At 34.4% G+C, this 17,254-nt stretch overlaps 1 protein-coding gene across 1 annotated transcript in view; it reads right to left on the reverse strand.

The window, feature by feature from the left end:
- The window catches only part of RAP1GDS1 (RAP1, GTP-GDP dissociation stimulator 1), a 240,555-nt gene that overhangs the window by 82,648 nt on the left and 140,653 nt on the right, over nt 1–17,254 (reverse strand). The window contains exon 6 of the mRNA XM_012724148.1: nt 2,594–2,722. Coding sequence (XP_012579602.1) covers nt 2,594–2,722 — 129 coding nt within the window. The remainder of the gene's footprint in view (nt 1–2,593; nt 2,723–17,254) is intronic.

Below are 17,254 nucleotides of genomic sequence, written 5' to 3' on the forward strand. Positions count from 1 at the left end.
ATAATGGACCAGGTGAGAAAATAACAAAAATAATGAACAACCATATACCAGAGACATTCTGTGGGGGTGGAGTGGGGAATGGGATCAAAAACGGGGGGGGGAGGGGGAAGGGAGTGAAATGCACGGGACTAGGGTGTTGGCACAGGGGTGATCTGGTGATGGGAAACCCGCAGGGATTACAATCGAGATGGAAAAAAAAAATGTGCAAAATGATGTAAAAATAAACTTTGTAATAAAAAAATAAAAAATAAATAAATAAAAAGATAGAACTGCATTTTCCTTTCCTGCCCATAGAGATTACACTTGTTAAGTTTTTTTTATTGTGCTTTTCAACTATTATCTATAGTAAGTAAAACAAAATTTCTGCTATATAGTATTTTTATTAATGTTCAACAAAAAGTAACGCTAGAGTTTACTGATATACTATATTCAAAAGTGTGCACTATGAATGAAAGACTTGATCTCGTGCCAATAAAAATAATACTATCAAGGGCAATAAAACTGACACTGAAAAGAGAATAATAAATCATGGTTGATGTATAGTCTGGTAATGACATGGATATAACAGACCCATGCTATACTATTTCCCTTTTGTCTTTTCTTTATCCAAAATGGAGACATGATATTAATGGCTAGAACTTCAGAATGAAACTGGGATGAATCAAACTGAGATAAATTCAATTTTTAATATAAATCAGGGATATGTGGCTGAATAGAGGCAATTTATGCAATCTCCCAAACAAATATTGATAACTTCATACAGGAAAATCACATCAACAGATATTTGGAAGTAGTATATATATTTATGGTATATTTTGCCAGTATAGCAGACAAAAAACAGTCAATCTTGGAAATTCTCTACTTAGCTCCTGTGACAAACAAGAGAAGGGCTCCCCAAAATATGGTGCTGCTTTTTGCTCCCAAATTGTTTTTCTTATTCACTTATCCAATTATATCCTCAGTCCCCAACTGCTATACATCATATTGTATCATTTTATTTATTCATATTATCATTCAATAAATGTGTGCACAAATCTAAAGCTAGATGGGAGGTCATTTACAAGGAAAAGACCAAAAACTTTAGCTATCCCAAATAATATTATTTATGGTTAAAAGAAGTTCATTAACAGAGACACAATTTTGATAGAGCAATAGGACAAATATTTCTATTTCTAGGTATTTATCTTTTAAAAAACCTTTCGTTTATTTTCTAAAGAGTAAAATGATTGAATTTCAATTTTTGCAACTATCTCCAAATTACACAGAACAGTAAAAACACATGAGAAATCATGTGCATCTGCTATGATGCACACTATGGAAACTTTAAAATATAATTCTCTAAGTATATAATAATTATCTTCTAGCAAAAAAATATACTCAGAAAAAAATACAATCATTAATAATTTTTGCTATATATAATAAACATTTAAATGTTTGATTACTTTAATCTGGAAAACCAAAATGTTTTAATAAAATTTATTATGGCACCTATACATAACATATATAGTAAGAATAACTATCATTTTAAAACACACTGTAGTTTTTAAACTATTAAAGATCCTATGCCTGAGACCTGAAGCCCTCTTTTAAAAAGATCATGAAAAAATTCACATAACTTCTCTAATACAAAAAAAATGCTTTTCAAATTATTTTTTTAAAAAGGGATACTAATAGATATTTGAAAAAATGTCTACTATTAAGTTAGGTTATCAAATTTGGATTGTTATTTACTGAAAATAGAATATAAACTTTCATAGTGGGAAGGGTAAGTATTATTGTATTTTTATAGTTTCAGGAGTGTTTGTATGAGTGGTGATACACATATCTTACCTCAGTCACAGTTTAAAATGTTTATAATATGGCACTAAGGTGAATTTATTAATTTAAAGAGGGTTTGTATGAAGCAGTTCTTTCTTCTTCTTTTTTTTTTTAATATTTATTTACACATACAAGAACTGGCGTATAGACCAGAGTTGTGGGGGGTGACAGGATTCACAAGAGACACAGTGGGGAGCAGAACAAACAGAATTACTGAAATATACTACCTAGGGGAGCAGCGAGTGGGTCAGAAGAAATCTGCCATGCCATGTGGGTCACCTCCCTGGCTGGGGAACAAACTCATGCTAGAGTAGCTGTGGATAGTCTCACAGTGCTGTTAATGCTTTATATTTACATTATAATATATCAAATATTGTAGAGATTATATTGATATTTAGCTTCTAAATAAACAGTTATTTAGGCTCAAACATATAGTTACTTATATAATTTAGATAACAAATTAAATACACTGAACACCTTTCACAGATTTTTCTCCCAGAGAAGTTTCCCTGCTATATGAACATGAGTGTAAATTCAAATTTTCTACTTAATCCAAACAGATTATAAACATTTACTTCATTTAGTCACTGTGATGATATTAAAGTTGAAATATTTTAAATGTCAATTCTATAAAATAATATACAACCTTAGTATATAAAATAATGAGGGAAACAAAATAGCTCCAACTAAAAACAAGGCAATGGATCTACCTTTTCTTATATATATATATATATATATACACACACACTTATAACTCTGTTATATGTGGACTTACCAAGTTCTGCTAAATTGCCAAATGCAATAAGACACATCTCTGTAAGAGCTGTATTTTGGCAGTGGACATCCAGTAATTTCACTAATGTAGGAATAACACCCATATTGATAAGCTGTGCTTGAAGGGAATCTGTAAAAGAGGAGGAAAAATCATATAATGTTTATGTGTCAAGTGGACATTAATATGAAGAAAATAAATATATTTCTGCCTATTGCAAATTCAGTTTCATGTCAATGACAGTAGACGCAGATGAAATCTATACAACTGTATTAAAAATGAGTGGCATAAGGGTTAAAGAGCGCTATCAAGCTATTGCAAGCCACTGCAAAAGGAGTTAGATCCCTGACCAGGAAACATAACCCATATGGCAAAGCAGCAAAGCAGACCTCTCCTGTCTCACTCGCTGCTCCCCTCAGCAGTGTATTTCCGACTCTGTCTCTATTGAATCCTCTCACACCTCCCCAACTCAGGCACTGCTGGAGTTCACCCCAGTTCTGGTATGCATAAGTAAATAAAATTGTAAAATATGAATAGATTTTGTTTAGAAGTATAGCTCCATTAAAATGTTTTATGTTTAAAAGAAATTCAGATGTAAAAATAATTCAGGAAACATGTTAAATCACTTTTTTTTAGATTTATTTATTTATTCATACAGAACTGGGGTACAAGGCCAGAAATGTGGAGGGTGAGAGGATTCACCAGGGATAGAGTGGGGAGCAGAACAGGCAGATCGACGAAGTACACCACTGAGGGGAGAAGCTGGCGGGTCATGAGAGGTCCCGGAGCAGGCGGGGATCAAACTCATGCGGAAGTGGCTCAAACTTCCTAATGCAGTGCTTTAACCCGCTGCACCACCAGGGAGGGCCTAAATCACGTATTTTTAAAGAGGGTTGTAAAGCTTTACAGAGCAGGCTTTCAAGAAAGACCCATGTATTATGAATTAAACATTATCATCACCAGTTTTTAAACAAAGTAATGTTAGTATCACAGGAAATCAGAAGCATAAACATAAGCAAAAAAGTAATTTTCATAAAGATCAAGAGAGAAGACAAAAATCTAAGAATTCCTTAAAAGTTTCTTCATACAGGCCCTCCCTGGTGGCACAGTGGGTTAAAGCACAGCACAAAGATTCTTAAGCCAATTTCGCATGAGTTCGATCCCCACCTGCCCCGGAGAAGAGCCACATGGCGAGGCAGACCTCTTCTGGCCCGCCCGCTGCTCCCCTCGGCAGTGTACTTCGTCAATCTCCCTGTTCTGCTCCCAGCTCTGTCTCTGGTGAATCCTCTCACCCTCCGCGTCTCTGGCCTGTACCCCAGTTTTGTACGAATAAATAAATAAATCTTAAAAAAAATTAAAATATAAAAAAGTTTCTTCATACAATAAAATTACATAATACACAGTAATAATTCTTTGATTATTTGCAGCAGAATATCCTCTAATAACTGCTAGGAAGGAATGCAATTTTAACAAGAAAAAAACAATTTACTTACAATACTTCCCTGTTTCACAGTCTTATTTAACAATGACAGTTCATTTTTGTAAAAGGAAAATTTTATTTGAGTGAGAAGAAATCAACAAGTTTTGCTATTGTTGCTTGCTTTCACTTAATAGTAAATTAATTAGCTCTAAACTACTTAGCATGCCTTAGAGTTCCAAAATTGCTCTTTATGAGTAATAACAGTAAAATTCAGGGTAGATGCACCAAAAACTAAAATTGCTGATTCTTATGAAATGGTAACAACAAAGACACAGACACTCACATGCCTATGCAAAACACTATTACTGTCAAAAACTGGTTCATTAAAAGATACAGGAATGCTCTTTCCATTTTTATTTGTCATTTTAAAATGATATGCTGTATCTCCCTGCTGGTGCATGAGTTAACGACAGTGCAGTCAAGCTGTCACCAGCCACCACAGCACTAAGTTTGATCCCTAGCAGGTCAGGAAGCTGACCCACATGGTGCAGCAGATCTCTCCTTTTGGTCTGCTGGTATATTTCAGTAGATCTGTCTGTTCGGCTCCTCACGCTGTCTCTGGTGAGTGCTCTCATCCACTCCCCTACTCTTACCCCACAACTCTGTTCATTACAGTTCTTATATGCATAAATAAATAAATCTTAAAATAAAATGATATGCAATTTTCAAGGTAATCATCAATCTTTTAAGTTACTGATTGTCAATCTAAAGATAAATCTGTTTCTTACAAAATACATTTTCTTCATAGCTTACATTCTCTGAGATGTTTACCTATTAATCACTTTATTAGTCTTTAGAATAAGGAGGTAGTAGGAAGATAAATCACACACACAAAAAAAAAAACATAAATGCAGGACTGAGATGTGTCACATGCCAGTTGATTACTTGCATGGTGATTTTGAAGTTAATTTTTCCTGTTTTTATGGTGAAATATTAAGAGATAATAGCTAACAAAGACTTAGGAGCCTTACAAATTGATGAGTGATTAGTTATAGATAATGATCTGGTTCCATTGAGAGGTAGGGTGCTCAATGCAGGAATCATACCAAGAAAACAGGCCTAAGAAAAAGGGAAGTTTAGACAAATCTATAACAAGTTCAAACTCTGAAATGGAATTATAAACTCTGTTCTAATAGGAGACAGAAAAAAAACAATTCATCCAAGATTTGATTTTATTCTTTTGATGCCGATTCAGCAATTCATGATCCATAATAATTACAGGTAAAATACTTATATGTTTGAGCATTATAGCAATTTTATATTGGCAGAATACTAGTATTATGGTTACATTAATAGTATTTATAGTGATCATGCACCAAGAAGCTTTCAAATTTAGACATTATTTTGATCACTTACCAAAAGATAGAATCTCGTATTATCAGACCATTTTTACAGATCCTTGCTTTTCATTTTTATTATTTGACCCCAATTAGTTTATTTCAATTACCTATTCAACTACTACAGAGCTGCTAAATACATAAGTGTGAGAGCTAGTGCATACATTGAGTGAATCACAAACCATGCTATGTCTATATACACACCCTCCTCTCAGTGCTTTTGGTAAAAACTATTAAAAAAAAATCCAGCAGTACAGGAACACTGCTGTAATAACAAATTTTATGGAGATAATGCAACAGAACAATTCCATTTAAAAGATAATCTTCATATTTTCCTAAATTAGCATCTTTACCCTTTTCTTAGACTACTTTACCACACCATAAATTTTAGTTCCAGACAGAAGTGGGGCCAAAATTCAAGAAATGACCAATGGCATATGGAGTGAATTTAAATAAATCATGAAAATCAAGTGTTCTTGATCTTCTGAAGTTTCCTAAGGGTAATAAGAAGCCAGATTAATAATATATTAACAAATAGCACAAAAAACACACAGAAGTAAAGAGAAATGTATGTATATAAAATCCAACTGGACAGACACATGCTGGACGTGGGTGATGTCTTTTTAATCTCTTTAATTTCCATAATGCTAACTTAAAAAAAAAAACAATTATACTCAAATCTAACATGTAGTTATGCCAGATACTGATAACTAATTCTCAGTGAACAACAGAGAAGGAATGAAAAATGTCCTCAAACATACTGATGCAAACTTTCATTTCAAGATTAGAATGCACCATAGAATACAGATCTAAGTATGATCTTCAAAACATTTTTGAGACTCAGTGTTGAAAAACTTTTCAAAAAACACCAAGCTTTTATTTTCATTTTTCACTATATTGATATTTGTATTGATAGTACAAAAGCAATCATGAATAAAAATGCTGGTGCTGTAGTCTGAACCCAGTCAGTTGTCACCAATGTATTAGTATTTATATTCTGCACTAGCACACATTAACACCAAAACAAATGTTATTTTACCGAACAATTATTAAAAGTGTGAAAAGTTATTTTTCATTACACTGTTATTTATGGCAATAGTGAGTTTGTTATTTAAAATGAAAAGTATTTTTTTTTCAAAATTGACTCATTTTGTAATAACAGACATAACCCACTAGATAAAACAAAACTAGATAATAGAAACTAGATAAGCATAAATAGAAAACTAAATAACTTAGAAAACTATATAAACACAACTAGATAAACAAAAGTTGTTTAATATCTTCAGTAGTTTTTAAGTACCTACAAAAGCCCTAAGACAAAAATCTAAGAACCCTTGACAAAGGATTTCCTAATTCACATAGATGAAAAATATGGAAAAAAGAGTTCTGAAATACAATGATTTTTAGCAGATGTAGCTATAGAAAAATAAAACAAATTAGGATATGGTAGAATCTTAGATGTTAGTTTATAGATATTCTGAAATTAATTAATAAAATACCTGAACATGTCACTTTGATTTTAATAGGGAACAATTCAATGTTTTGATCTGATTGCCTATTTTAGTTACAACTTAGTATGTCACTAGAAAATACTATTTTTTTGGAAGCCGGGGGAGGGATATGAGAGGTTGAATAGGAATCCTATCTGTGTGGATTAAACCAGTATTAATGGTATTAACTGCTTCCAGTATTAGCTGGAAGCAAATAGATTAAAATTAATAACTTTTTATTATTAAAAGAAAGCTTGTAAATGGACTTTAAGGATAGCAACTGACTCAGGTTTTATCATGAACGATAACAGGAGTTTTGTTTTTAAGACTAAAAAGAAAAGAATCTTAGAATCAGAAGCACTTCTGAGAGCAATGAAATAATGCAAGACTGTGCCTTTTGCATCTCTCAATAAATACCAGTGAATACAAGAAAAGGTTATCATACATCTATAAGCAAAACTCACAAAAATGCAACCCAAGCTAATACATAACATACATTTATGTGTGAAACAGTCTTCAGACAGCACAATGTATTCAATGTCTGAATATTTTAAAATTTCACCTGACATACATCAAAGACAAATACAGACCAAATTATAATAGCATATTACTACATAATAGCATGATAACACAGGCCCTAAGTGATCTAAGGGGAGGAAAAGGAAAAAGACATTGAGTGGGTGCAGTACAGATACATCTATGGAGATATTAGGTAATCAACACATGAGCTGGTATACTAAATTATATTTGAATTTCAATGATTACAAGTACTTCAGGTCAGACTCAGGGAAGTTCCAAAGATGGAGATCTGGAGAGAAGATCTCAAGTTGAAGAAACTTTTGGCCCCTTCCCCTAATGTTTAAGGTTTAATGTTTAAAACACTGGCTGGTTATATATATATAACATGTATATATTGTGTATATATAACATCATATATTGCTCATATTATGGAGTGTATGATTCCTAATTTCAGGTGTGCACAAAACCTTACAGTATAATTAATTATATATAATTGAAATAACAGGTACACCAAATATAAATTTTGATAAGAAATTCTGATAGAGACCTCTCTGGTGATGTGACAGATTAAAGTGGAGCACCATGAAGTTCATCACAACCCCTTCACCATGACAGTTCAATCCCTGGCCCACATGGCACTGCAGACCTCTCCTGACCTACCGGCTATTCCCCACTCTGCCGCTGGTGAATCCTCTCACCATTATTGCACCTCTAGCTTATACCCCAGTTCCGTATGCATAAATAAATAAATCTTTAAAAAAATAAATTCTGATAAAACTAGATAATAACTATTTTGATTTAAAACCATGAAAATAATTCATGTATTTTTCTGTATTATGAAAATAAGTCTCCAGAGAGCAAAATTGTTAAAATATAGAGAAAAATGACAAAATTACAAGTGTTACATGAAAAAAGTAACAATACCCCAAAGCAAAAAATCAAAAGAAAATGTTTTATTATTTGTAAGAGGCCTATCAATTTAATACTCTCAAATTATTGACATTTACAGTGAGTGAATCTAAATTTAGGAGACAATTTCCCTAGAATCAATCCTGAGTAAATTACTAACTATAGTTAAACTTTGTTGCAATGAAAATTGCTACAAAAGATTTGCTATGTCTACTGTGATTAAGGATAACTATAACTTCATGAGTTCATCTCATGAAGTTATAATAAAACTTCTCATTAAGACTGAAATGATTTTTTTTTTTTTTTTTTTTTTGCTTATTTTCTAAGATAACCACCTCTTGCTTAAGCAGCTTACTGGGGGTATTTTATCTATCTCTAATCTCAGTTGGCATTAAGAGAATGGCCTTACCTAAAGTAAGTATAAACTTAAGCCTACAGTTTTGTATAGCAAAGTAAGCTGAATGCCAATTTAATTCATATTCTAATAAAAATAATTAACAAACATAAAATCATTTGTTTTGTTATGACCTCCATTGTTTTGCAATGACCCTCTGTTAAGGTGGCTGTGCATTATCCACCAGTGGCTTGGAAGCCAGCATAGGCCCACTAAAGGCTTCACAGGGCCCCACCCAGTATCAGTAAATCTCTGGAAAGTACTCCCCCAACATGGGTAACACCCACGAGTGCCTCAGAAAACAACTGAGGCACCAATAAAAGCTGTTCAGGACCATGCCTGAAATCACTGATCCAAGTCCAGGCTCCACACAAATCACTGCTGACCATAATTACATCTACTTGTACCTCAGTCAGTATTTAGTCCAAAGTCCAGTTCCAGCCTAACTGCACCACTAACATGGAGTTGTACATCAGTGAGTTGTACATCAGCTCACTGCTGTAAGAAATGAAAACCACAGCAGCAAGGTAATGAAAGCAATGGGTATAGATGAATAAAAGAAATGGTCACAGATTCCAATGGGAAACACTACACAACAGAAAGAACATACTTCCACAATCTGATCACAAAGACATGGAAGATCTGATGTTCCTCCTATAAAACAAAAATTTCAAGTTTGCCATAATAAAGAAATTGGAAAAACACAAAGAAAATTCAAACATGGATCAAGGCTATATAGTGAAATACAGAGAAAAAAGTGAAATGTCCTAAGGGGAAAAAAATAACAGAAGATAGAAAATTATACTATGTGAAGAAAATAGAGGATCTGCAGGATGAAAAAATAAAAAAGGGTTATGGAAAAATATTATAGAAAGCTACAGAATATGAAAAAAATGTAGGAGTAAATGAAAATATGAATTTGCAAAGACGATGGCAGAAAAAAAATATTTTATAAACTCTCTAACACCATAAAAAAGTCAGTATAAGAATCACAGCTGTAAGGGACCTCCCTGGTGGCACAATGGGTTAAATCTGAGTACTGTGAAGCTATTCCCAGCCACTGTAGTATGAATTTGATCCCCAGCCAGGGTGCTAAACCACATATTGCAGCACACCTCCCTGTTTCACCCACTGCTCCCCTTAGCAGTGTATTTCAGTCAATCTGCCTGTTCTGTTTCCTATTGTGAACCTTCTCACCCCTGAACCTCTGGCCTGTACTCCAGTTCTTGCATAAATAAATAAATAAAATTTTTTAAAAAGGGTATCACAGGTATCAAAGAAGAGACAGATAAAACAGAAGAGAAAATATATTTAGAGAAATATCAGAAGAAAACTTTCCAAATGTGGAAGAGGAAATTAATATAAGATCCACAAAGCTAAAGGAACACTGGATTCCCTAAAGAAAAATAAATCAATACCAAGACATGCGATGGGGAAACATCCAAGAGTTCAAGACCTAGAATATTTATGGCATTCAGGGGGGGTGTGAAGCAAATAACTTAAGTCAGATTTCATAGAAGAAACAATGAGAGAATGAAAAACGTGATGGTAGAACATACAGATAAAAATTTGCCAACCGAAATGCTATATTCTGCAAGACTTTCCTTTAGAAATTAGAAAGAAATAAAGGACCTTTTTAAAGAAAAACTGAAGGAGTTTGAAAATAACCAAGAAATAAAGAAAGGAACTCTAGTATCCAAGCCAAACAGAGAATCTTACACATGCAGAAATCAAAAAAGTTTACATATATGACCACAAAATTAAAAAAAAAATACTTTCATAAATGAATACTCACTCTAAATGTTAACAGAATAAACTCACCAATTAATATATGCAGAGTAAACAATTAGTTCAGGAAACAGAATCCAACCTTCTGCTGTCACCAGAAGATTCTCTTGAGCTCCAAAGATAAACATGAGTCATGATAAAGGGGTGGAATCAATTGTACAAGGGAGTGAAATCCAAAAGTGGACAGGATCGCCAAGTTACAGCAAACAAAACAGATTTCTAGTTTAAAAAAAAAAAAAGATAACAAGAGACAGGGCTGGACACTACCTAATGATTAAGGGAACAATATATCAGGACATAATATTCATCAACACATACTCAGCACCAGAATACATTAGGCAACTACTATCCACTCAGGAAACAAACAAAAAACAAAACAAAAACAAACAAACAAAAACAAAACAAAACAAACAACAACAAAAACACTGTAAAATAACATTTGTGATGAGAAACTTCAACACACCATTATCACTATCGTTGATGAGACTAAAAATGAATGGGGACATAATAGCTCTCAATGAAGAATTAGACCATACAGAACTAAAAGATATCTGGAGGACCCTTTACCTTCTAAATGCAGATACACATTTTCTTCAAGTGTGCATGGGACAATCTCCAGGATTGACCATATATTGGGCCATGAGACAAGTATCAATAAATTCATGAAGACAGAAATCTTACCAAATGTCTTCTTGACTCAAAAAGTATCAAATTAGACATCAACTACAAAAAGAAAGATGGGGAAACGTCCAATATATGTAGATTGAATAACACACAACTAAAAAATAACCGAGTAAACAGGAAATAGAAAAAAAAAAAAAGTCAAGAGAAATGGCTGTGAGGTCACAACCTTCTAATATAAGGACAGATATATTGCCTTACAGAAAATGTATATAGCAAGGTAGTGATGAGAACAAGGAAACAAATAAAAGAAACATAACTCAAAAAGTTAATGCAAAAGATCAATTAAAAAAATTGGTTCTGGGGAAAAAAATAAAACAAAGAAATCTCAATCCAGGCTCATTTAGACAAAAGGGGAGCAATGTATAGGATCAAGAACAAAACAGAAACTCTTTAACAGATGCTACAGAACTTCAGAGGTAATAGGCACTAACTATGAATATTTATTAGAAAACATGTTCAACAACCTTGATAAGATGGGCAGATTTTTTAAATTATACAATCATCCAAGACTGATTAGAGAAAAAATAGAAAAACTGAACAAGCCAAACATAAGCAAAAAATTGAAACAATAAAAAAAGAAAAAAACACAAAACTTTACCTCAAAACCTTCAGGACCAGGTGGCTTCACAAGTGAGTTCTACCACACCTTCAAAAATGAACTAATTGCTGTCATGCTCAAGCTATTTCAAAAACTTAAAACACTACACATCCAAAAATTCTCATGAGGCAAGCATATGCTAATACTAAAACCAAATAAAAATAACACAAAAAAAATTCCTTAATGAACACATAGGCTGACATCCTCAATAAAATCATAACAAACCAAATGTAACAATGCATTAAAAGGATTATCAAACATGAACACATGAAATTAATACCTGGAACACAAGGATGGTTCAACAATCAAAAACTAAACAATGCAGTACACTACATAAAAAAAAAAATCTTTATCAATAGATGGTGATAAAGCATTCTCTGTATTCATTGAAAATCCTTTAATACTGGGATAAATGGAATATACATGATAAAAAACATATATGACAAACCGACAGTTGTATTCTCAATAGTGAAAAACTGAAAGTCTTTCAACTAAAATTCAGTGTAAGACAATGATATCTTCTCTCACCAATGTTATTCAACATAATATTTGAGCAAACAGGCAACAGAAAGCTGTTAAAAACAAAATCAAATAATGAAAGAAGTCAAGTCATGATTATTTTAAGATGATATGATAACATGGAGAACCACAAAGAGTCCAAGGAAAAACTTATTGAAACAATAAAACAGTTCAGCAAAGTAGAAGACTACAAAAGCACCAACATCACCTGTCTTCTGATATACAAAGTCAGCTAAAGAAGAAATTAAGAAATTAATTGCATTTACAATCACATCAAAACCATTAACTATTTGGGAATACACCTAACAAAGTAAAGAACAAAGGTATAAAACCTTGGAAAAACGGGCCCTCCCTGGTGGCACAGTGGGTTACAGCACACACTAAGAAGATAAAGCCACTTCCACATGATTTCTATCCCCGCCTGTCCCAGGATGTGATCCACATTGTGTCAGACCTCTCCTGACTCGCCTGCTGCTCTCTTCAGTAGTGTACTTTGACAATCTGCCTTCTGCTCCCCACTCTGTCTTTGATGAATCCTCTCACCGTCCCCACACCTCTGGCCTATACCTCAGTTCTGCATGCTCAAATAAATAAATAAATAATTGGAAAAAGAAGACAAAACGAATGGAAAATTATCTCCTGTTTATGGATTGGAAGAATCAACATCCTCAAAATATCATCCTATTCAACACAATTTACAGATTCAATGAAACCCCACTAAAAATTTCAATGACAGTCTTAAAGAAATAGAACTAAGATTACTGAAATTCCTATGAAGCCACAAACAAACAAACAAACAAAAACTCAAATTGCCAGAGATCTCCTGGGAAAAAACAGGAATGGGGGAGGGGAATAGTGGTAATACACTTTCAGACTTCAAACTCTACTACAAAAATCATGATAATTAAAACAACACAGTAGTGAAAGTATATTCCTCAAAAGCTAAAAATAGCTCTGCCTTATAACCCAGAAATTCCACCCCTAGGCATCTTCCCAATGAACACAAAAACTCTTAAGTTTTTTTTTTTTTTTTTTGTGTGTGTGTGTGTGTGTGTGTATGTGTGTGCTGGAAAATATGTAATGTCATGTTTATTACAGCACTACTTAAACACAGTTAACGTATGGTAAACAATCTAAGTGCCCCAAACTAGGTGTGTGTATAATGAAGATGTGATATATACACAATGGATTATTTCCCCATGTTTAAGAAAGAAACTCATGCCATTTGTGAAACTAGAAGGCATTATGCTAAACAAACTAAGCCAGGAAAAAGATCAATGCATGGTGTCCTTTATACATGTAATACAGGGAAACCAAGCAATGTGTCCAGCAAAGACCAACTTAAAACAAACCCTCAAGAGCTTTACAACAGATGAGTCATGAAAAAGGGGAAGAGGGGAGAGGTAGTAGAACACATTGGAATATAGTGGAAAACTACAGATGCTTTATGGGGAAAGCACAGTTTAGAGGAGAATTGAAATACTGTGAAAAAATAAACAAAGATGTAAAACAATAGTACATCATTAAATAATAACAATGAAAGAATAAGATAATGACCTCTAACTAGCTCAATTTTACTAAACACTGCTAGCAATAACAGCAGAGCTCATTCAGAAAATCTAACAAATTGAAGAAAATTTCTATAGTAATAACATTTAAATTACTGATTATTTCAAATTCAAGTTTGGATTGTTTGATAATTTATAGTTTAATTCCCACCTAATTTAAAATAAAAGTGAAATACTATAATTTTTGATATTTTGACACTGACTAGAAGTGAAAACTAACATAGAAGTCTATAATTGTAAAACCTAGAATCAGGCCCAGGAGCCCAGGTGCTAGGAAATACCTTGGCTGCTCTTCTGCTGCTAAAGCTCTGGAGGTAAAGAGACAACTCTATTCGGTGAGTGCAACCCAAGCTGCAAGGAAAGACTGCTCAGAGTGGGCACACAGAGTCCTGGAGGTGGGAAGAAGAACTGGAGAATGGGACAGCTGGGAGGCTTGCAGCCCTTCTAGTGCTGCCTGAATCCCTGCCCCCACACCAGAGGCCTGGAGGATTGTGTGCCATTAAGGCATAGCCCAGCAAGGCTCACAGAGCCCTTGAGGTAAAAGGGAAAAAAAATAGTTAAGGAATAAGCCACAGATCCAGCCACTGGGACACTGCACACTTCTAACAACCCCCCCAACCTGCTATGGGCACACCCAAGCATGGAGAGGTTTTAAGAAGTGCTTCAGATGGGAGGCTTGCCTACTTACTGTATCTACCCACAAAATCTGTGGTAAAGCCATGGAGGTAAAGAAAGATAATTAAGCTCTAGAGTGGACCCCAATTGGAGGGAAAGACTGAATGGAGTAGGCAGAAAGAGCCCTGGAGGGCTAAAAGGAGGACTGGCAGCCTGCACAGGTGGGAGGCTTACAGGCCTTCTAGCTTCCCCAGCATTCCTGCATCCCTGCCCTCACAGCAGAGGCCTGAGGTCTGTGAGCCATTAGGGCACCGCCATGCAAGGCATACAGTGCTCAGGAAGTAAACAAAACCAGTGACTGGCTCAAGGACAGGCCTAACTTCAGGGAGACCTATAACACTTGTAAAGGGCTCCACCACCCAAGCCACCATCCTTCAGGCACATCCAAGAATTGAGGAAATCCGGGACATCTGAAGGATACAAAGATCAACAGAAGCAAGAAATTCAGTGGAAAAAGTCAGCCCATCCAGAAACTAGAGCACCTTCCAGAGACTAGTACTCAACATGTTATGGAAGCAGCTGAACAACACAAAAGAACTCTGTTACTGGCTGAGGTAACAAACACAATTCCATACAGTGGGAGCTGGAAAAACAGGAGATACTGAAACAAAGCAGAGCTCAGAAAATCCTCCACAAATGAAGTATTGGGAGTCCCTAGGTAATCCCAGAAAGAACATCCAGAAAGAGTGCTGACCAATAACAGCAACAAATAGGAATTGTTAGAAAATACATGACAGGGGAAAGAAGACTAACAAACACCCAAGCAAGTCCACAGGTGAAAAACTTACCACAAAAAGATCAATCACCAGAAATCATCAAAAAAACAGAACTGTTCAGACTACCATATAGAGAATTCAAAATCATCATGATAAACAAACAAAAATATAAGAAGAAAAAAAAAACAAAAAACTAGGTAACCTATCAAGGAATTGAAGAATGCAAACAAGGAAATGAATGAAATAAAAAAAAAATCAATATGAGACAAGGAATCAACAAATTGAAGAAAGACAACAAGACCTTAAAAAAGGAAACAGATGAAATGCAGGCGATGAAAGGGCCACTAGAGGAGATAAAGAATGCTGGGAAAAGTAATGAAAACAGAATCGATAAAATGGAAGAATGAATTAGCACCGCAAAGACACAGAAATAAAGAGAATTAACAAAGAAGGAAAAAGGAAAATGAATGAATAAATACTTCAAGAGCTATCTGGCACCATGAGGAAAAGAATATCAGCGTTATAGATATCCCAGAAGGTGAAGAGAGAGGCCAAGGAGTAGAGAAAATATTCACAGAGATAACAGAAGAAAATGTCCCTAGTTTGAAAAAGGAGATGAAAGTAGCCATCCAAGAAGCAAGAACACCACCAAACTACCATGACGACAGGAGAAATACAGCAAGGCACATCATAATAAAACTACCGAGAATACAAAACAAGAAAAAAAGATAATGAGAATGACAAGAGGGAAGAAAAAATTACCTATAAAGGGACATCAATCAGGCTGAAGTCAGACTTCTACAAAGAAACATTACAGGAAAGGAGAGAGTAGAGGGACATACTCGAACTGCACAGCATCAAATGCCAATCAAGAATACTCTATCCTGTGAAGCTCTCTTTCTTCTACGAATAAAGAAATGCCACAAATTTGTCATTACTAAACCTCCACTCCAAAAAATACTACTAGAAGTCCTAAAGCCAAATCTGACATAAGAATGCACAAAAACAATTCAAAACAAGGAATAAAAATTTTTTAAAAGGCAAATATAGGTGCCAGTATATAAATATTATCTCTAAGTGTAAAGGGCTTAAACTCATCAATAAAAACTCAGAGTTGCAGGATGGATTAAGAAAAAAAAAAAAAAAACAGAACCAACGTGCTGCTGGTTACAGGAAAACACATATAACTACAAAAGATAAAAACTATCATAAAAAGATAAAAACAATATTAACATATGTGCATCAAATGAAGGAACAACAAAATATACCAGGAAACTACTGTCATCTGTGAAAATGTATATCAGAGAAAATACATACAGAGTAGGAAACTTCAATATGCCACTCTCAACAATGAACAGATCAACAAGACAAAAAATAAGCAAAGATACTAAAGCTCTAAAATAGGACAAGGATAACAAGGGTCTAACAGACATCTATAAAATACTGCATCCCCCAAAATCCAAGTACACATATTTATCAAATCTACATAGATCATTCTCTAGGATTAACCATATACTGGGTCACAAGGTAATATCAATAGATACACTAAGATAGAAATAATACCAACTGTTTGCTCTGAACATGAAGGAATCAAACTAAAAATAAGCCATGTGGAAAAGGCAAGAAGTCCACTACCATGTGGTAACAGAAACCCACACTACTGGAGGACTGCTGGATCAATGAGGAGATCAAAGAAGAACTAAAAAATTACCTTGAGAAAAATGACAATGATGACAGAACTCTCCAAAACTTATGGGACATATTAAAAGCAGTTGTAAGAGGAAAATATATAGCAATACTGGCTCACATCAAGAAACAAGAAATAACTCAAAGAAACGACCTAATCTCCCCCCTTAAAAAAAAAAAACTAGAGGCCCTCCCTGGTGGCGCAGCGGGTTAAAGCACTGCACTGAGAAGCTAAAGCCACTTCCGCATGAGTTCAATTCCCACCTGCCCCGGAGGTGACCACATGGTGTGGCAGACCTCT

This window comes from Condylura cristata, unplaced genomic scaffold (assembly GCF_000260355.1).
Source record: "Condylura cristata isolate star-nosed mole 26May11 unplaced genomic scaffold, ConCri1.0 scaffold00012, whole genome shotgun sequence".
Classification (NCBI taxonomy): Eukaryota; Metazoa; Chordata; class Mammalia; order Eulipotyphla; family Talpidae; genus Condylura; species Condylura cristata.